At 38.6% G+C, this 22812-nt stretch overlaps 2 protein-coding genes across 5 annotated transcripts in view; one reads left to right on the top strand and one right to left on the bottom strand.

Moving 5' to 3' along the window:
- The window catches only part of tbc1d22a (TBC1 domain family, member 22a), a 172811-nt gene extending 153180 nt beyond the window's left edge, over positions 1–19631 (bottom strand). For 2 of the 4 annotated variants that reach the window (XM_075471316.1, XM_075471315.1), the window contains exons 1-5: positions 19428–19631; positions 18615–18671; positions 13387–13612; positions 12986–13247; positions 8280–8462 (exon numbers count right to left, since the gene is read on the bottom strand). In XM_075471316.1, the coding sequence (XP_075327431.1) occupies positions 8280–8462; positions 12986–13247; positions 13387–13612; positions 18615–18671; positions 19428–19489 (790 nt within the window). In that variant the 5' untranslated portion in view covers positions 19490–19631. The remainder of the gene's footprint in view (positions 1–8279; positions 8463–12985; positions 13248–13386; positions 13613–18614; positions 18672–19427) is intronic. The other 2 variants (XM_075471319.1, XM_075471317.1) reach the window with 1 other exon arrangement.
- A 1849-nt stretch (positions 19632–21480) lies between these two features.
- The window catches only part of cerk (ceramide kinase), a 61716-nt gene continuing 60384 nt past the window's right edge, over positions 21481–22812 (top strand). The window contains exon 1 of the mRNA XM_075471314.1: positions 21481–21709. Coding sequence (XP_075327429.1) covers positions 21586–21709 — 124 coding nt within the window. The 5' untranslated portion in view covers positions 21481–21585. The remainder of the gene's footprint in view (positions 21710–22812) is intronic.

Below are 22812 nucleotides of genomic sequence, written 5' to 3'. Positions count from 1 at the left end.
ATTTATTCTGTATATATTGTGTATATTATGTACATATTATTTATTCTCTATATATTGTGTATATTATGTACATATTATTTATTCTCTATATATTGTGTATATTATGTACATATTATTTATTCTGTATATATTTTGTGTATATTATGTACATAATATTTATTCTGCATATATAAAAGCAAACTTTTGCACTTATGAGGGGTGATGAACACATTTTTGATTGATAACATGAATATTCTTCTCATGTTCTTCTCATTTCACTCTGTTTTGCACTGTCTATGCACTATTTATATTTAATTATCTAATTTATTCATCTTAAGATACTTATTTACATAGTGTATATAGTGTATATATTTAGTCTGTATATATAAAAAGCAAACTTTTGCACTTCTGGTTGGATGCTAACTGCATTTCATTGGCTTGTACCTGCACCTGCTCTTTGACAATAAAGTTGAATCTAATCTAATCCAATCTAATCTAAATATGCTGCATACAAGTACAACTTCCACACATAACTAATCAAAAGAGACCTCAGAAACCTGTTTTACCCGGTTCTGGGCTGCACGGGCCTGGATCCAGTCCGACCTGAGCAGCCGGACACGGAGAAACAGAAAAACTAGAAGAACTAGAAAGAGCTGTTCCTGTGAAACGGCAGTGAGAATGCTTATGAGCTGAATGGGGATAGCTGACCGTGCTAAAAAAAGCTGAAAATAGTTCAATTTTAGCAGTAAAAACTGTTGCTAAGGTGTTGGTTGAAGGAATTTTGTGATTTTTGTGAACTACCAAACTTAACATTGGGAGTTAGTCAGAGAATTTGAGGTTGATCTCGGTTCAAGGCTCATAGCTGAAATTCTGTAAATGTGAGCTCTTTAGTAGTTACATTGGCTGAAAGAGGACAATTTTTCCTACATTTTAAGGTATAATGTATTTCTGTAAGTTAAACTGTATGAAAGTTAGAGGAATTTGTTTAAAAAAAACTGAAAAAGTTGAAACTTATCAGCACGCACTCAACTGTGTGCTCATTCATAAAAATCAAGAAGGAGCAAAATGTTCATGTTTCAAAATTGTCTGAAGATTTGAAAAAGCTAAACAATTGGTAATAGCTGAATGTCTTGTGGCCCATTTAGAGTTTGACTGGTGTCTCTAGCTGAAAGCATGCAGGAGTAGTTAGGTTGGAAAGAGGGAGATGATTTGGAAGAGCTGAAAGTAGTTTCCATTATTTGAATGACGGGAAAATTTGAATAAAAGATGAATATCTTAAAAACTGTAAAAGTTAAAAACACCAAAGATGATAGCATGAATCTGCTGAAAGAGCTGAACGTTTTGAAAACAAAATTGTAGAAATAGCTGAAAGTATGCAGGATTAGTTAGGTGCCAAAAACTGGCAGGAAAATAATAACAAAGAGAAACAGGAACTTAATTGTTCTAATCTAATGTATTATTTAATAAATTATTCTTTATTTATTATTTAATATTTTTTATAATTTGATAAATAATATTAAATTATTATTTAATCATAATAATAAAATTATTATAATTATTTTTATAATAATATTATTATTTTTATTAAGCTAACGAGCATGAAGTTAAACTGCGGGGTTTCCAGGGTGGGTCCGATGAAAGGTCAAAGGTTAAACAGCGTTTGTTTACCACAGCCACCTTTAAGACACACAGACTGTGTGCGATAGCTTAGCGGTTAAGGTTATTTTATTTTCCTTTTTCCTCCGCCTGACTGAGCCGAGGTTCGTTCAACAGACACGCTCGCCTCAGGACATCAGGAATAATTAGCCGAGACCAACCCGACATCCATCACCCTCCACTCGCACACGTGCAGGTCGCCACCTTCCAAACGACCTTACATGCTAAACGGGCGCCCGTCACAACCTGTCAGCGGGCTCGATGGAGAGACGGGGAACTTAAAGGGATAGTTCGCCTCTTTTGACATGAAGCTGTATGACATCCCATATCAGCAACATCATTTCTGAACATCTTCTTACCCCCTGCTGCGTCCTGTGAGCAGAGTTCCAGCCTCGTTTTGGTGTTGATGAAGGTAGTCCGGCTAGTTGGCTGGGGTTTAAAAAATAAAGCGTTTTGCTTTTCAAAACAATATGCGTTCAACAGAGTAATACATTTGCATCACAAAATGGTTCTCCAGGAAAAAGTCAGACCTCACAATCGCTTGGCCCTATTTTGTCTCTGGCTCATGCCATGTATAAAATATATTTCATAAAATGATTATCTTAATATATTCTAATATATTATTATTTTATTAATAATAATAATAATAATAATAATAACAATATTATAAAAAATATTATTATTATATTATTATTATGATGACTAAATAATAATTTAAGATCATTTATCAAATTATAAAAATGTATTAAATAATAAATAAATAATGAATAATTTATTAAATTTAAAAAATAATAATTTTATTTTAAAAAACTCAGGAAAAACTGCAAACAGCCGTGCCTGTTACGGTGTGTGCTGCTCGGTCTGCACTTCGGTCTACACAGCAGGCAGTGATACAAATCTAATTTATTATTTAATAAATTGTTCATTATTTAATACATATTTATAATTTGATAAATAATATTACATTATTATTTAATAATAATAATAATAATAATTATAATAATAATTATTATTATTATTTTTATAAAAATATTAAAATAATAATATATTAAAATAATATAATATTTTTAGAGAATATATTAAAAATATTTTATATATGGCGTGAGCCGGAGAGAAAATAGCACAAAGCGATTGTGAGCTCTGACTTTTTTCCTGGAGAACCATTTTGTGATGTAAATGTATTACTCTGTTGAACGCATATTGTTTTGAGAAGCAAAACGCTTTATTTTTTAAACCCCAGCCAACTAGCCGGACTACCTTCATCAACACCAAAACGAGGCTGGAACTCTGCTCACAGGACGCAGCAGGGGGTAAGAAGATGTTCAGAAATGATGTTGCTGATATGGGATGTCATACAGCTTCATGTCAGAAGAGGCGAACTGTCCCTTTAAAGAGGCGAACTGTCCCTTTAAAGAGGCGAACTGTCCCTTTAAGAGTCCGGGAAGGAAGAAGGGGCTCGGCCCACAAACATGGCCGCCCGTGCTATTAATTACACGGTTAAAGCGAGGCATCGGCTCATGGATCATCCCGGGCCCCGGTCCTTTGAGCTCGAGGGCATTTAGGTCTGTCGAACTATAAATTTACACAAGGGGGCGTCGTCCCCGCCGGTATCAACCGTCGTCGAGTGTCACGATCGATCGATTGATCACTTAGAAGTGAAAAATCATTGATTTGTTCTGTAAACTTCTCCTAAAAACAAAGTTTAAAATCCCTCCAGAGGTTTACAGTTTTCACCCTTCCGACCCGTTCTTTGATGCCGCTGTGATCCAGTTCCCCCGCGGGGATCATTAAACTTTCATCTTATCTTTTCTGCCCCATCCTTCCCTTCTCCCCCCTCCGATCCTTCACTTAATTATGTCCCATGAATGAAGTTCATCCTTCATGCTGCCAGCAGCCGGCAGCGCGGCTCGCCCATCTAATCACGGCGCAGAGACTAAACTAAATTTAGACAGCCGGCATGTGACGCCTGGCAGGCCTTAATGGGGGCCGACATCTCCAGACACCCTCAGCCCGAGCCGGCCGCCGCCACTGTTGACTAACACCAAGGACAAAGGCCGTTCAATTCTAATCAAATCCAGTATTTACATCCCAGGATCTTCACTAATCCCCTCAGCCTGTGTGCGCACCTTAAAGTCAAACTTTCACACTTCTCCTGCATACTCATCAGCCGCGACTGTTGATGCTGCAGGTTTTTTTTCTGGATGCAAGCGCACAAAAGCCTTTAAATTTCATCGTCAACTGTGAGACTTGAAGCTTAATTACTCCTTAACTGAGGGATTCACCTCAGGACGCTGCACAGAATCCCTTAAAATGCTCGAGTTTGTTCAACTCTTTCCACAGAGACCGTCTCCCTGCATCAGTTTAGCCTCTGTTCAACTCATTTAACCATCCGAAACTGTGGCTGTGTTCGAAACCGCACACTACTCATACTACTCATACTAACTTATTGAGTTAGTATGCGAGTTTGAGTAAGCGAGAAGTTCCCGGATGCATACTAGATTCTCCTAAATGTTGGGTATGCATCATGAGGTTACTACTCATACTCAAACTACCCAAGATGCAACGTAACATGACGTCGCCGATCGACGTCAAAACGGCGCGGCGTCTGCAGTGATGCGGGCTCTGCACCGGCCCGTCGTGGGTCCCGTCCCACTGGGAGGAGGCCCCGGGGAACACCCAGGACACGTTGGAGAGACTATGTCTCTCGGCTGGCCTGGGAACGCCTCGGGGTCCCCCCAGAAGAGCTGGAGGAAGTGGCCGGGGACAGGGACGTCTGGGTCTCTTTGCTCAAGCTGCTGCCCCTGCGACCCGATCCCCGGACCAGCGGAAGATAATGGATGGATGGATGGTCCAAGTTGGACCTCGTTTGCATATTTTCTGACCCGTTGCTGAGGGAGATCTCCCTGTGTCCCCCTGCTCTTATAGGCATTAAAGTGCAGATCCTATATTCTGCAACCAGACTACAGCTGCTACACTTGCTGCCGAGCAAACTTCAGGCTTCAGAATCGAGCCCGTCGCTGCCGACGGGTCGCGGGCTCGGTCACAAAAGTCAGCCGCGATGACACTGTTAAAATTGGCTTTATTCTTAGCTGTACTTTTCCTCGATGCACACGATATATGACCTTAAATCCAGAGAATATGACAAAGCATGTTGAACCTGCTCATGTCCAATCATACTCGGTCGAGTGTGAAATAATGAGTCATATAAATACAAAATATACCCGGAAATCGAGGCTCGGTCTGACGGATTTCCTGCGTGAGGTCTGATATACTCCATTTGTTACCACCAATAAACACTTTATCTAACTTGAGATTCCTCCGGCTTGTTCTTGAGCTTCCAATGAAAGAATTGAGCTAACAACACAAAGAACATCGTGCAACACGTTGGTGTTCTGCTGTTGCCAAAAGTTAGTTTCAAAGGACACGAAGTCGACTGCAAAGAGTCTCAGTGGGGGAGGAATCTCTCCGGGGTTGGAAGAACAATAAAGGCCCGTCGTCGCAGAACAAAGGCCTGTCATTTGCTTTTGTTGTTGTTGGTGTTTTTCCCCTCTTGTAATCTGCATGTCCAGATGGCTGGATGACTCCCCCCCCCCCCCCGACACACACACACACACACAAACACACAAACACCGGATCGTGCACATCACAGCACAGCTGGCAGACGGACTGAGAAGCAAAACACTGCGAGGAAACACAGACGTGAAAGAGCTCCGAGAACAAAGAGAACGCAAACATGACAGAAAGGATTAGAAAGGAAGCGACCCAACTTCAGAGCGCAGAGACGGAGAAGTTACGGATAAGTTTTGTGTGGTTAATGGTAACTAACAGCGGTCCATACATCACAAGCCTTTGGAACGGATCACTTTCATTAGAAAAGGTGATGAGACCTATTCAAACAAGGAGAGTTCAAATCTTTTGAATCTCTCAAGGAACAATACTCTTTGCCAAATAAGGATTTTTATAAATATTTGCAGATAAGGCATTATGTACAACGAAAAATTAAATCTCTTTAAGTTTACACCAGATTCATATCACTTAGAAATGTTCCCGATCAATAATAAAGAACATAAACATTTTATTTCTAAATTTTACTCAGAAATATACTCCCTCAGTGTGGACAAACTTTCTTGGTTGAGGAAATCGTGGGGAGTGCTATTTAAATGTGAAATAAGTGTACAGGTTTGGGACAGAATTCTTACTTTACCATCCAAAAATCTCAATCTGCAACAAGTTTAAAGAATTGCAGGACAATATTCTGCATAATGTTAACATATCTCCAAACATTTTCAGTAAATATAATGTGGGTATGTCACCAAATTGTCAAAAATGTAAAGTTCATGTGGGTACAAGGTACCATTGCCTTTGGGAATGTGTTTACATTCAGACATTTTGGAACAAAGTTCGCTCTGATATAAGTAAAGCAATAGGACAAAAAGTGATTGAAAATCCAATGATTTGTTTGCTTGGTCACGTCCCCGTTTGAATTAAAAAAAAAATGAGAATGTGGTTCAATCACTGTTAATGCTAGCTAGGAAAAGCATAATGATGAAGTGGGTGGGGGAAGACCCTCCACCTATTTCTGTATGGAAGTCCTTGATTGTCGACCTTATGACCATGCTGAAACTTGGACACTTTATTGATGTGCAGTTGGTCCCTTCTGTTTGGGTGTTGTGTTCTTTAATAAATGTAAAAGATGGTGCAAAGTTGTACACAAAGTTCATTACACTAATTTGAGGCTATCTCGGATTTACTCCAATATAACTGATTCCTGTAATAGGTGCAAACAATCCCCGGCCGACCGTTCCCATATGTTTTGGTTTTGTGCCACATTTTGGTCTGAAATCTTTAAAACTCTTAGCACAGCTTACAACACTCACTATTAGGTCCCCCCTGCAGCCTCTGGCATCTAAAGTTATGCTAAATGTACTTGCATTTGCCACTTTGCTGGCCAGGCGACTCATACTTCTCAATTAGGAAACACCCTCAACCTCCGTCTCACAGCAGGTGGGTGAAAGAGGGGCTAAAATAAGCTCAGATTTTCCCTCAATGGCTCCTTTTGAAAAGACTTGGAGACCTCTCTTAAACTATATTGAATCTTTGACATCTCTGCCTGACTGCGACGACTGAGCCCCCCATATATTTATATATAAATATATATATATATATTTATATATATATAAAAATAAATAAGGACAAGCATACTTAAAAACAGCTTTTTCCCTAAAGCCATAACCAGTCTCAATTCTGACACTCACTGATCATCCCTTTGGACAATTCCCTATTCTTGTGCAATATTCAAAATTATGGCCAAAAACTGTTGTGTGCAATATATCCATTTACTTGAATTTACTTACACCTTATTTATCTATCACCACTAACACCATATTTTATTTATTTTATTTACCGTAACAAAAAACTGTTGCATCTTACACCCTTCCCTTTTTGTACATACTTATATATTTTTTAATATTTTTATTTTCTCTTTGCACCGTTTTGGTGGCTTTAAATTTCGCTGTACCATGTACAATTACAGTAAAGGCATTTATTGTCATTGTATATGGTATATATATATATGCGCTTTAGAATATATATTTATTTATAATTTATATATAATTTTTTTTTATATAACACTTTATTTTTTATTTTTCAAACACAGAACAAACACTACACAGAGTTGTTATGGTTATGTTACAAACTGAAATGTGAAAAAACTAAAAATTATTACTCAAAAACAAAGAATGGGATAGCTTAAAACGGTTCTCCCAAACCTCCTCCTCATAGGCCTTCCCGAGATCCTCCTCCCGATATTTCAGGACATTCCCAACACCATGACCATCACACCCTTGGAAGACATTATAGAATCTCGAAATAAAACTTTTGTTTCAGGTAAACTTGATAAGGAATTTTTCTATAGTTCCTGGATGAGTACAGGGGTCCTTCGACTGCCTAATACCAGATGTTACAAAGTGGCGAATTTGGAGGTAGGCATAAAAATCTTTGGATGAGAGGCCAAATTTAGTTTGAAGTTGGGGCAAAAGCCATCATCGTGTTATTACTGTCAAATAAATCAGCTATTATTTTGAATTTATTTATATTTTATTTATTTTCTTTTTTCATTGTGTTTTTATTTATTTATGTTTTATTTATTTTCTTTTTTCATTGTGTTTTTATTTATTTGTTTTTATTTTATTTATTTTTAGATTGTGTTTTTATTTATTTATTTATATTTTATTTATTTTTTCATTGTTTTTTTTATTTTATTTTTTACATTTTATTTAAATTTACTAGTTTACTTTGTAATTTTCCATATTCATGTATTTGTTGTATGTGTCTTGTACTGTTTATATGTTGATATTGAATTCTTAGAACTGTTCTCCGTTGCATGGGGTGGGATTGTGGGAGGGATAAAAAAAAAAAAAAAACTGGGGAAAAATGATAGAATGAAAGGCTTCTCTGTTACGCTGTACTGCTACATTGCTACCTGTGAAATTGCTTCCAATAAAGAAAGTCTATAAAATAAATAAATAAAAAAATAAAAACATAAATAAATAAATAAATAAAAATGTAAAAGATGACCAACGTTGTGGACCAAATGATGGGAAATAAAAGCGTTTCAGATCAGATTTTAAAGAGAGAGCGCTTACCCAGATCCGTGTTGGGCCCGGCCAGCAGCTGTTTGAACTTATCCAGACGGGACGCTTCCCTCTCGGTCATGGCAGGTGTGCCAGATGTGTTCTGGTCGGCCATGCGAGCCACAAGCGGGATGGTGGGCGGCCGGTGAGGCAGAGACCGCTGCCTGTGGAGCGCCGCGTGCTCGCCCGCCGCATCTGGTCAAACAGAGACGGGAGGCGGGTTACACACACGGGATGCAGATAATGTGGCAGCATCTCCATTTGACTAACAGCTGATGTTTTCTCAGGCTGCAAGTCAAATCCACTCGAGTAGAAACGTAGAAACCTTTTTTTTTTAAGTCCAAACCAGAATCAAAGCCTCTGGAGCTTGTTGTTCATCTATGATCTCTTTGTGTCTTTGCATCCGGGCTGAAGACGCACCTATTTACAGCTGTATTTGAGTAAAGCTCCAAATCTGAAGCTTGAGTTTCAAAACTTAATCACATTTTAACTCCTGATTTTATTAGGGCTGGGCGAGTTAACTCGTGAATTATTTAACGCAGGTTTTTTAAACTTTAATCATTAAAAAAATATATATATATATATATATATATATATATATATATATATAATTTTTTGGGGCTTTTTTGCCTTTAATGGATAGGAAAGTTCAGAGAGATAGGAACCAGGGGGCAGAGAGAGGGGGAACGACATGCAGAACCCATGTTTTATTATTTATTTTATTTTTGTAAAAGTCTGTTGCTCACAGGCTTTTATTTTGTAAAAGTCTGTTGCTCACAGGCTTTTATTTTGTAAAGGTCTGTTGCTCACAGGCTTTTATTCTGTAAAAGTCTGCTGCTCACAGGCTTTTATTTTGTAAAGGTCTGTTGCTCACAGGCTTTTATTCTGTAAAAGTCTGTTACTCACAGGCTTTTATTTTGTAAAAGTCTGTTGCTGTCTGCTGTGGAACAGGAAAAGAAAGTAATCGGCGGATCCACCAAACATGGAGAAGGGTACGGAACCTTTACTCGGCCATTTTCATTTTAAAGTTCTTCCAGACGGCGGAGTCGACAGAACCAAAGTCATCTGTAAACTCTGCCAAGTTGAATTGTCTTCTCAGCGTAGTAGTTCCAGTCTAAAATATCACTTAAAGGCAAAACACACAACTGATAGCAGCAAGTCATTCAAGGAAACAGACAGTGGAGCGAGGCTTCTACATAAAAACTACAGAAAGATGCTGATGTTAAAAGTGTGTTTGCACAACAAATGTTATGGCACTTTCATTCATATGGCAGCACGTTTAAAATAAAGCTAAATGCTAAAAGCTATACACTACTTTTGGATTTGATATAATAGCAATAATAAACCTTTATGATGTAAAAGAAAACTGAGAAAACAAGAAAACTGTTGGTCCAACTGACAGTTGGTTTGTGGTATAAAAAAAAAGTGTAATCCTGAAAACTGGTGATTGTCTTTTTGTATTGTGTAACAAAAAATACATGATAAAAAATGTGTTGAGTTGAGTTGAATAGATAAATAACAGGTGGTTTCATCATACAAAATAGATTTTGGATTTAAAATTCAATTAAGTTGCTTTATTTTGGGGCTTTGGTAGGGGAGTAAACACAATGTTAAGACCGCACAAAGGGTTAATGAAAAAAGGCAAGTTTGGAAAGGTTTGCCAGCGATGAGAGAGGAGAAAGAGAAGAAGTTTGGTTGGTCTCCGTCCTGATACTCTGAGGAGATGAGAGGAGTCGCCTGAAGGCAACAGGCTGCTTTCTGTCTGAACACAGTCAGACAGGCTAACGACCGGCAGCCAGAACAGTCACAAAGTAAAGCCTCAGACACGCCGAGGCGCTCGATTTCAGGTTGGAGAAGGACAGAACAGGGACGCAGAGCACCTGCTGGGATGAAATAACGCTGCTCAGAGCAGACCGACCCTAAACGATGGAGAACTGCTGCGTGTTTAAATATATAAACGCAGAAGGAAGCAGGATAAGAGGAAGCAAACAGCCCGGGGAGAACTATAAAAAACAACTCCAATAAACATGTTATCAACCACAGGATGTATATAAATGAGCTCAATCATTCATGCTGTGTTTGCATAAGAACATCAATAAAACAAAAGGCCGCGTAGAGCTGCGTTCTTTCCCTAAATGGAAGTTCCATAAAGCAGCCCAACAAAGCGCACTTTCAGGAAGTTCATTCAGCTTTTCTCATTTAGTTAAAGAAAATAACTTCCTTTGCAAAACGTTCCTAAACTAGAAAGCTGTACTAGAAAGTAACCTGGCTAAGTTTGAAGCTTGTAGCATTAAATCTGTAGGACGAGTTCGATCATATGCAAGGCGTGGAATCAGTCAAAAATGGCACGAAAACGCACTTTCCATCCAAAATGGCGGCCTTCCTGTGGACGTGGGACCATGGCGGCATTAGACTTTTTTGTGCGTCTGGGCATGATGAATGAGTGTACCGAATTTTGTCGTCCCACGTGAAACTAACCCCAATGCGGGGACCATTTTTAAGCATCGTAGGGGGCGCTACAGAGTCAATGAGCGACTCCCAAAAATATAAAGTTTAGATTCTTTCATGTCGTCGACTGGCAGGTGGCGCTCGCAAAATTTCAAGAGTTTTCGAGCAACTTTTGCAAAGAAAGGAAGAAAGAAAGACAGAATCCCTGCACAGGTCTAATATGCAAAGGAGTCTGCTGTTAAACAGAATTCTTAAAGAGCTCGAAGGGGAATTTCCACCTGCTGTTGGGCAGGAAACACGTCCAGAACAAGAGAGCCGTCAGCGGAAACAAAGGAAAGGATTATAAAGCTCAGCTCAGAGCGAGCAAGGAGGTTGTTAAAGGGTCAAAGAGTCGGGGCGGAAAACTCAAAGCCACAAAAGAACTGATGGACAGAAACAGGAGTCGACGTTCGGGAGCAAACTGGAAGAAAGCAGCCGAGGGAAATGGGATTTAAATCCAGAGAAGCCAAAGTAAAGCATCAGAAACACCTGAAGAGAAGAAGAGAAGCATCATACTAGTATACATCATAGAGATGCATCCTAGATTCTCCTAAATGTTGGGTATGCATCATGAGGTTACTACTCATACTCAAACTACCCAAGATGCAACGTAACGTGACGTCGCCGATCGTCATTTCCTGTCAAAACGGCAGTTTCAAGCTAGCTACAACGAGGGTAGGATCACTTCCTGTTTTCAAAACAAAAGCACCAATTGTATGGTAATGGCTTTCCCTATGATAAAAGGCAACGGGTATTTTATTTTGTGAAAATAACAGGAAGTGCGTTAGCTCACTGCGGCTAGCTTTAGTAGCGCCGAATTCGTGGGAACAAAATGGTAAACAGCCGGTATTTTGTCAGGTTTTCAACACGTTGGGGATCTAAACGACTACTTTCTCTCCTGAAAATGTTTCAAATGTTGCTAAAGTTTACAGAGTTTAGAGCTTAAGAGAAATCAGCTTCAGGCCGGCTGATTTTGGCTCGAGCAGGAGCGAAATGCATTGTGGGTAAACGCTCTGCATACTGTCTGATCGATGAATATGCAGTATGTAGTATGCAGTATGCAGTATGTAGTATGTAGTATGCAGTATGTAGTATGCAGTATGCAGTATGCAGTATGTAGTATGCAGTATGCAGTATGTAGTATGTAGTATGCAGTATGTAGTATGCAGTATGTAGTATGCAGTATGTAGTATGCAGTATGTAGGATGCAGTATGTAGTATGCAGTATGTAGGATGCAGTATGTAGTATGTAGTATGCAGTATGTAGTATGTAGTATGCAGTATGTAGTATGCAGTATGTAGTATGTAGTATGCAGTATGTAGTATGTAGTATGCAGTATGCAGTATGTAGTATGCAGTATGTAGGATGCAGTATGTAGTATGTAGTATACAGTATGTAGTATGTAGTATGCAGTATGTAGTATGCAGTATGTAGTATGTAGTATGCAGTATGTAGTATGTAGTATGCAGTATGCAGTATGTAGTATGCAGTATGTAGGATGCAGTATGTAGTATGCAGTATGTAGGATGCAGTATGTAGTATGTAGTATGCAGTATGCAGTATGTAGGATGCAGTATGTAGTATGCAGTATGTAGGATGCAGTATGTAGTATGCAGTATGTAGTATGCAGTATGTAGTATGTAGTATACAGTATGTAGTATGCAGTATGTAGTATGTAGTATGTAGTATGTAGTATGTAGTATGCAGTATGTAGTATGCAGTATGTAGTATGTAGTATGTAGTATGCAGTATGTAGTATGTAGTATGCAGTATGCAGTATGTAGTATGCAGTATGTAGGATGCAGTATGTAGGATGCAGTATGTAGTATGCAGTATGTAGGATGCAGTATGTAGTATGCAATATGTAGTATGCAGTATGTAGTATGCAGTATGTAGGATGCAGTATGTAGTATGCAGTATGTAGGATGCAGTATGTAGTATGCAATATGTAGTATGCAGTATGTAGTATGCAGTATGTAGTATGGGGTTTCGAACACAGCCGGAGTTTTTAATAGTGAAGTCCTGAAAGAGTTGCAGCTGCCATCAGAGGCAGCGGAGCAGCAACACAGTAATAACCACATTTTCTTTGTTTCTGACCAAAAGAAAAACGTCAGAATGTTTGCACCTAAAATACCTTTCTTTTCTCTTTTTGAGTGTCACATCTTTGATTTTTCTTTCCCAACATAAAGAAGCTGAATGAACCTCCTGGAAGTGTGGCCTGTTCACTGACCTTTAGGCGACCCAATCGGAGCTTCGCTGTGGGACTTGACCAGGCGGCCGTCGGTGTACGGGCTCTGAGAGGCCACCGGTGCATCCGGGCTGACGGCGTCGCCTTCCTCCACCTGGACATCTTCCTCCTCCTCTTCCTCCTCTTCCTCTTCCTCCTCCTCCTCCACCACCACCTCCTCCTGCGTCTCCTCTCCTCTTTGATCCCACTCCGTCGTGTCGTCCAGCCTCTGTTTCTCCTGCTGTTTGCTGTGATTCTCGATCACCTGTGCAGATGATGTAAGACATTTAAGCATCAGAAACAGTAAATATATCACTGAAAAAGTCTTTTAATGAACCTACAGGATTATCCTCATTAAAACTGACATTTAAAGGCTGAAAAACCCTCTGCAGCCAACTGTTTACCTTATTTGCAGTCTCCATGACAACCTCGATATTGAGGTTCTGCGCAGCCATGGCCAGCAATTCGTCGTCATCGTCCCCGACGTCCCAGGCGTCACTGGTGATGCTTTCGAACTCCTGGAAGGTGGTGGCTTTCTTGGGCTTGCCCGGCGTGGCCGGAGGCGGCTTGTTGCCTGCTTTTATGAGGCTGGAAGACACAGAGACAGTTCCATGAACACCCAGAGGAACGCTGAAAGATTCAAAGAGAGGAGACGACAGGTTAAGGGCGGAAGAGGACGAGTCAGACACAAAGACAGTAGCATGAATGGTTAGCGCTTTCTGACACGCTTTAGTAATTAAAGGGACATGAAGCTGTATGACATCCCATATTAGCAACATCATTTATTAACATTGGCCGTGTTCGAAACTGCATACTGATCGATCAGACAGTATGCAGAGCGTTTACCCACAATGCATTTTGCTCCTGCCCGAGCCGAAATCAGCCGGCCTGAAGCTGATTTCTCTTAAGCTCTAAACTCTGTAAACTTTAGCAACATTTGAAACATTTTCAGGAGAGAAAGTAGTCGTTTAGATCCCCAACGTGTTGAAAACCTGACAAAATACCGGCTGTTTACAGTTTTGTTCCCACGAATTCGGCGCTACTAAAGCTAGCCGCAGTGAGCAACGCACTTCTGGTTATTTTCACAAAATAAAATACCCGTTGCCTTTTATCACAGGGAAAGCCATTACGAGGCGAACTATCCCTTTAAAGCTGTATGAAAACAGAAAGCAGTTGTCTCCAAATGATTTAAAATCTGTCATTATTTTAAAAAGTAGACATGCACACAACGTGTTGCATGTTAAAAATGAGAATTAATTGGTTTTATTAAAGCTTTTTAAAATCCGATGCCAGCAACACATTGTGCCAAAGGGTTACTAATACTTTGTACATATATTTTTATTATTTTACTTTTTTTTTTTTATTGCACCAAACAGACCAGGCCAAATTCCTCGTGATGTGAAAATTACTTGGCAATAAAATCTTTTCTGATTCAAATGGCCATGACGTACGTGCAGAAAGTGGTTTGAACAAAGCTTTCATTGCTGCTGGTTAGTTTGATTAATTAAAGCCATGAACCCTAACCTAAAGAACACCTTCAAAGGGAGGCCGTGATAGTCAAAAACACGATATATAAAAAATCTATTAAATCAACGAGCCATAAAACTCAGGTACAGTAGCTCACAGGCACAGACATGAAGTGGTTCCAACAACAGTCTGCACAGCAGGCAGTGATACAAAGGGAGAGAAAATAGGGCCAAGAGATTGTGAGGTCTGACTTTTTCCTGGAGAACCATTTTGTGATGCAAATGTATTACTCTGTTGAACGCATATTGTTCTGAGAAGCAAAACGCTTTATTTTTTAAACCCCAGCCAACTAGCCGGACTACCTTCATCACACTGGAAAAAATGCCCCTCCAAAAATAAGTATGAAAAACAACAAATAAAAGACGTTTTTGCTTGAAATAAACAAAAAAATCTGCCAATGGAACTAGTGAAAATCAGCTTGTTAAGATTTCTTGAAATAAAATGTGATATTTAGGACTTTTGAGTTAAAAGTGATCTTGAAATTAGCTTAAAAACTTCTTCAAATGTAAAAAAAAAAAAAAGCTTGTTTCATATGATATGATATGAACAATTTGTTTTCAAGACTTTTTCATTTAACAAGATATTCCAGATGTATTGTCTTCAAACAAGTCCCTATATCTGGCTGAAATGGTGCTTGTTAGGCAGTTGTGTCTGATATTAAGTGTAATGAGATATTTGGACTAGAATTAGACAAATATACTTGGTAAGACTTTGATTTTTTCCAGTACAACACCAAAACGAGGCTGGAACTCTGCTCACAGGACGCAGCAGGGGGTAAGAAGATGTTCATAAATGATGTTGCTGATATGGGCTCATACAGCTTCATGTCAAAAGAGGCGAACTGTCCCTTTAATGAGCAGATCATCCACTGAGATGCATTCGGTTTGCACCAAAAGGTCAAACAGGTAAAAACAAAGCAGCTTAAAGAGTTTTTCCACCTCTCTTTCGGGCTTCAGTTCCTTCAGTTACTGCACGACTTTAACGTCCAAAATGTGCTGATGTTTATCAAAGTGACTTCTTCCTTTGCAGCACAGCAAGTCACGCCTGTCACACTGTGCCTGCAGGCTGCAACATGAGCTTAAAGCAGAACACTTTGCATAATATCAGAATGTTTCTTTAAAGCTTTAAATGTTCAATCTGAACTCGCCCTCGTTGACCTGCTTTGTGCTTCGGCGCTGCACCGTTTGCACCGTTACGCGCTGGCTCTGCATCAGTCCAGGGTTTTTAGTCGGCTTATTAGAAGCCGGGATCAAATGCAGCCCGCGGTGTTGCTAACATCCCCTCCATGTTGTCATAGTTACGGGCTTGTTCGCTGGGAGTTGGTGGCGGTTTCTGCTCTGGTTCTAAATGCACCGAAGCTCCCAGAGAAGCCGAAGATAAAACACATTAGAGCTGGAGAGAGTTCAATATGCCTGTTTCAGCAGGTGTCCCAGTGTTTAAACTCGTTTGTTTTTGGTGTAAAAATAACTTAACGGGTCAAATATCCCCAAACAGAAAAGATCTCTTTCACTGGTTTCACTTCTGCCGAACAGGAAACACTTCAGTTTGCTGCTTTAACCGGAACGCTGAACCACATTTCACCTAATTACAGTCAGCAGGGAAGCAACAGCAGATAAAGAGAATAAATTAAAGTCAGATTTTCACAGGATTCTCAGAATAAAGCACAGAGACGCACCGATACGGTAATAATCGCTTCTCATAACACAGAAGGAAGTCTGAACTTGGACTAAAAACAGGGAAATTAACTTCAAACCTGTGTGTTATTACAACAATATGGGCCTCAGAAGCTAAAATGACTCCATCTGGTGAGGACTTCCTGTCAATATGGGGACAATACTGTGGTCCCTGCAGGTAAACAGTGTTTTTAGGGGGTTGAGACTTCAGCTGGGATGTTTAAAGACAGAATAAAGGTGGAAACAGGATGTGAGATATCAATGGAGTGTCCACCTGGGGTTATAGAAACAAAACTGTGTGTTTGTGCAGTTTAATTATATTAGATTAAACTTTATTGTCAAAGAGCAAGTACAGGTACAAGCCAATGAAATGCAGTTAGCATCCAACCAGAAGTGCAAAGGTGTGCTTTTTATATATACAGACTAAATATATACACTATATACACTATGTAAATAAGTATCTGAAGATGAATAAATTAGATAATTAAATATAAATAGTGCATAGACGATGCAAAACAGAGTGAAATGAGAAGAACATGAGAAGAATCTTCATGTTATCAATCAAAAATGTGTTCATCACCCCTCATATATGCTACTTGGCATGTCTGATTTGTCCATTACTGACAAATTTAAGAGAAAACTTCACCAAACGCTTGCTTTCTGTGCTGGAAAGTGTTTTCTTTTGAACTGGATAATGGATAAAGCCCCATCTGAGGCTCAGTGGCACAGGGTGACACTGGAATATGTTGCTTTGGACTATCTGACGTGTAAATTACAGCAAAGATGATGCTTTCTGTAAAACATGGGGACTCTTTCTGTCATATATTGGTTGGAATATCTCTACCATTCTTTGTATCACAGCTGAGAATGACACTCTACCATTAACTGATGTGTTTTTGTTTCTGTGAAACCTTTCTTTGATCGTGTGAATGCATCCTGCATGGCAGTGTACACCTGGTTTATTTTGCTTGCTTATCTTATTTAAATGGGACGACTCCTGAATCTCTCGCCTGTATAAATTTAAATCTGAATCTGGATGTGTATGTGAGCCAAATGTGTGCATTTCTGTTTTGTCTTTTGAAAATTTATCCATTCATCCATTCAGACATGTCCACACATCCCAGACCTCACAAACTCTTTTTGGGTCGTCTGAAAACTTTGTGTTTAAACTGAGAAACGACAAGAATTTCAGGCTTTTTATATTAAACTAAAAACCACTGTTTCTTTGGTTCAAACCAGATTTTCTGGTGGAGTCGCTTCCTCTGACACAGAAAGGACCAAAAGAACAGGAAGGGCCACACTAAAAAGCACACAAACTCTTTCCAGAGTGGCACCGCCGGACACGTCATGTGACGTTTTAAACATTCCACACTTGTGGTCACGTCCCAACCCGTGACGTCACGTATTCACCAGCTGTCAGATGGAAAAACAAACTCTTCCTCATTCCTGACAAAAGTCGCCATGTAGGTATCTCATTTCCTTGAAGCAGGACTTCACTGAGTTAGCATTTTAGCAAAGTTAGCGGGATTTTTGACCAGAATAAAAAGGTCCTTATGACTAAGGAACACAGTCGTGAAGCTTTGCACTGGAAAAAATCTAAGTCTTACCAAGTATATTTGTCTCATTGAGTATCTCATAACACTTAATATAAGACACAACTGCCTAACAAGCACCATTTCAGCCAGATATAGGGACTTGTTTTAATACAATACATCTGGAATATCTTGTTAAATGAAAAAGTTTTGAAAACAAATTGTTTTGAGTCACATATCATATGAAACAAGCTTTTTTTTTTTTACATTTGAAGAGGTTTTTAAGCTAATTTCAAGATCACTTTTATCTCAAAAGTCCCAAATATCACATTTTATTTCAAGAAATCTTGACGAGCCGATTTTCACTAGTTCCATTGGCAGATTTTTTTGCTTATTTCAAGCAAAAACGTCTTTTATTTGTTGTTTTTTTACTTATATTTAGAGGGGCACTTTTTTCCAGTGTTCAACCTATTGAGTGTGGATTTTACCACAAATACTGAATAAGCTCCACCAGAGAATCACTCTGCAACGCCAGTTGTGATTAATTCAGTTAGGAGAAAGTATAAAATGGGAAACTTATTCATCTATAATGTCTGCACTTATGATAACAGGCAGAGAAGGAAATAAAACATATTTAAGTCCTTACAGATGTGATTGTTTGCAAGAACATCATTTGATAAAGAAAAATAGAGTTGATCGTCCAGGATGAGGGGTTAGTGTGGAAATACGCCACATATTTCATCAACAAACGCTTTAAACTGAGAAATGAAGGCCAACTCTGTGCTCCAGTGAAGGCTTTCCAACTCATACAGGAGAGAAGCCAAAGTTTACCAACTGCCCAAACTACTGGAACAGGATCAAATGGCATTTTATTACGCTGCTGAAGGGCTTTTCACTTACTTTGCATGAAGGAGTGGGTCGAAGGGTGGATGCTGTGCGCCGTACACATGCTGAATGCTGAGGAAGTGAAGAGCAGAGAAGGGAAATGAATGGACCAATCTGTAACCGGCTACCAAACTAGATTAAACTTTCACCAAATGCAGACATTTTTAAATCCAGGTTAAAAACATTTCTGTTCTCATGTGTCTATGCATGAAATCTGCACGCTATCTTTTAACTTATCTGGACTGTTGCTTGTTTTTAAATTCATTTAAATGATTTTATTTGTTTCTCTTTATATTCTTTTATGTATTTTTAATGGTTCTTACACTCCCTGCTGCCATGCTTTTATTTTATGTAAAGCACTTTGAACTGTTTGTACAAGAAATGTGCTACAAATAAATTTGATTTGATTTAGTTATGTTAGCCACTACTTGTTCAAAACACTGCCAAACCAAACTGCACCAATGTGACTCATAGTGACCAAAGGGAAGTTAATTTGTTTTACAACTACAGCTACTCTGAATATAAATGGCCACTATGCAATAAGTCACAACTCTGTGATGGCTGGGTAAATTGCTCCACTGTTAGCCACTGTTAGCATTGTAGCTCTTTAGCAACTAGCGCTAGCAGGGTGATAACTGTGTCTGTGGGATTGTTTTTTAACACAGACACTGATGCGTTACAAGAGCCCAAACTCGCAAACTTTGTTCGGTAACGTTAGACCCTTTAAGGGACGTGTAAGCTGCAGTTTTGAAGCTTAGCAGCGCAGCGTCAGCTGAGTGAAGCTAGCTAGGCTAAGCTAACCAAATAAGAGGGAACACGTCACTTTACCTGCCGGGAACCTTCGCTGCGCTTCTTTTCCAGAACTGTTTTTTGTTTCCGTCACTCGACATTTTCCCCCCACAGTCCAATGAGTCCCAAACTCAAACACCCTAGCGATGTCGTTGTCTTCAAATTGTTTAATTTATCTTTATTTACACCAGGTCCCCTTCCTCCAAAACTCAGAAAGCTGCCATGTTGGTTACTGGCTAATCGGCGAGTAAACGCGACTCTGATTGGCTGGAGCGCAACTTCCTGGTTGTCGTCCAATCACAAGTGAGATCAGCTGGCAGGCCGGGGGCTGCTGACGTCGTTTTCTCATTCTTCGCTTTTGTTGACAGAAACTACAAACTGTGTGTCAATCAAATAAGACCACCAGCATCAGCACCAGAGGAAACTTCTAAAACTTTACTATAACAGCTTATGGATGTATTTATCAGAATTGTAATGTTTTAGAATTGTCATTTATACATTTATAAAACATTTATACATTATTCGACTATCCATGAGGTACGTTTTTAATATAAAATAACTAGAGTTTGATTGATTAATACGTTAATTTAACAAAAAAAAAATGCCTCAGCAATCCCATTGATGGTGTCACTAAATGAAATAGAAGTGCTATTGGACTTCTATTTCATTTAGTGACACCATACTACATGCTACTACATACACCACACTACAAACTGTGTCAATCAAATAAGACCACCAGCATCAGCACCAGAGGAAACTTTTAAACTTTACCATAACAGTTTATGGATGTATTTATCAGAATTGTATTGTTTTAGAATTGTCTATAGAACATTTATACATTATGTGACTATCAATGAGACACGTTTAAATATAATATAACTAAAGTTTGATTGATTAATACGTTAATTTAACAAAAAAAAATGCCTCAGCAATCCCATTGATGGTGTCACTAAATGGAAAAGAAATCACTGCTGTAACAAAACAGCAATATGAACTATTTTCGTCATTTTACCTTTATAATGTGGACAGGATAGCATATTAGATGACATATAATCAATCATTTTTATGATTCATGTCTTTTGAACGGAAACTACTGGGTCTTAAATCAAATTATAGGTCTTAAAAATGCACAATTGTCTGTTTATTCTCGTCAGTTTGGACAAAATTACACGAGAACGCCTGAGCTGAAGCTGCGTTTGATCGAGGCAGTGTGAGAGACAGGAGGTCTCACTCTGTCCCTTTTTCTGTTGCTGTAAATGTCTCCCTTTGAGATAGATAGATAGATAGATAGATAGATAGATAGATAGATAGATAGATAGATAGATAGATAGATAGATAGATAGATACTTTATTCATCCCAATTTGGGAAATTATTTTGTTGCAGCAGCAAACAGTATAACGATATGTAAACAATTAAAGTTAAAAACAAGCAAATAAAATAGAAAAAAATAGTGAATAGGCAAGGCAAGGCAATTTTATTTATAGAGCACAATTCATACACAAGGCAATTCAAAGTGCTTCACAGCTACAGTGTATATAAAATCACAAGAAGGCAATAAAATCATTAAAAATAAATAAAATAAATAAATAAATAAAAAACTAATAAAAATAAAAAAATACATTTAAATTTTATTTTTTTTTTAATTTAAAAACATAAACATTAGCTATATACAAATCTACAGTATGAAGAGGTTTTTTGTTTATTTGCTTGTTTGTTATTGTTTTTTAGGAGAGACTTAAAGCCTAGGGAGAGATGTGAGCTTTTTAACATGCAAGTTTTTGCTTTACGATATCAATAGAGCAACTATTTTATCAAAGATATTTGATGTTGCTTCAATTAGTTTGTTTTATCTTATGTGCAATAGCACGTACCCACTAACTTACTTAATAAACATTTAACAACGCCTTTTAGATATTTCCATCATTACAATAAGTCTGTTCTTTTAGTGAAAGTGATTTATATTGTGCACACTGTTTCCATGTTTTGACCTGCTGCGCACAGCACAGGAAGTGAAAGGGTCATGTTTTATAACACCGGAGTGACTCATCTGCGCACGCACACGATCCCCGTTTAAAGTCCCTCTCCTGCCGATCCGGGAACACAACAGACTGTGAGCGCGTTTTGTTGCGCGGGTCGTAACAAAGTTGGGATGAGGATATCTTAACGGCGCGACTAACGACAGCTCTGTGCTTCACGATGGAGAACCAACCCGAATTACTCTCTTCCAGGCTTCTCCTGAAGCACAGGCAGGTGGAAGTGGTTCTGAATCGCGGTGTTTTTGCGTGGAAGGAAATTGGGGAAAGCAAAACTACTGGAACAGGTGAGTCAAACTTATTAATAAGCCGTTTATTTCACAAAAACTTTGTTTAATGTAGTCTGAAGAAATGTGCCATGTTAAAAACAAAGAATGAACCTTGTAGCACCCACAGTTGCAGATGTGCAACTGCCAATAAACCAAAAATATTGGTTTATTCCCACCCATTTTCACATAAAATGTAATGTAAAAAAAATATTACACATGAATGTAAATATGTAAATTTAAAAAATCAAATAATGTAATGTAAATAAAAATATAATGTAAATAAATAATGTAAATAAATAAAAAGCTTGTTGCATATCTGTGGGTGCTACAAGGTTAAAAAGAAAAATCTCAGAATAAAAGGTCAAAGTCCCTCCAGCACCTGGTTTACTGTCTGAATGTGAAACCTTCTCCAGCTGAGCTCAGGATCACGCACATGTTGAGGATAAGCAGGTCATGGACAGATTCTCCTTTAACAGAGTTAAAGTGGGTTTTCTGTTACAGATAATTACAATTATCTGCTTCCTCTGAGCAACCTACAGGGTTAGGGTGTGATTTAATGCGTCCCTCAGGATGGATTTCATTCATTAACAAACTCATAAAACGGGAAATAGAATTCCTGCTCACAGATCTCCACTCTGAGCTTTTCTAGAAGGGCGAATTCGGGCCAAAAAGAGGGAGAGGAGCGCCTAAAACATAGTAATCAAACCGAGTTTTAGAACATTTTAGAGGATAAAGTCTCACATCCTCAGAGGGCTCCATGTTTGGTTTTGTCTCACTATGCCTGGATCATTTAAGGTCATCATTAATAATGTGACTAAAATGATTTAGTCCAACATATCACGACATTATAATAACAAAATAACTTGGGTTTTATAGGGTTGAGCTATAACTAAATGTTTTATTATTTCTGGCTGGTCATTTGAGTGGGGTTTGTGTTTTACCTTCAGTTTGGAATCCAAGCTAAAATCTACCCAGAAGGGAGCAAATAAAAGATCATTTTTCGGCATCTGAAACAACTCAAAGCTGAAATATTTCAGCAGTGCGAGCAGCAGCTGTTTTGTGAATATTACGCTGCGTCACTTCTGAACTTTGTCACGGCTTTACACAGAAGTTAGAAGTAG

This window comes from Odontesthes bonariensis, chromosome 8, assembly GCF_027942865.1.
Source record: "Odontesthes bonariensis isolate fOdoBon6 chromosome 8, fOdoBon6.hap1, whole genome shotgun sequence".
Classification (NCBI taxonomy): Eukaryota; Metazoa; Chordata; class Actinopteri; order Atheriniformes; family Atherinopsidae; genus Odontesthes; species Odontesthes bonariensis.
This window is presented reverse-complemented; position numbering and strand designations above follow the sequence as displayed.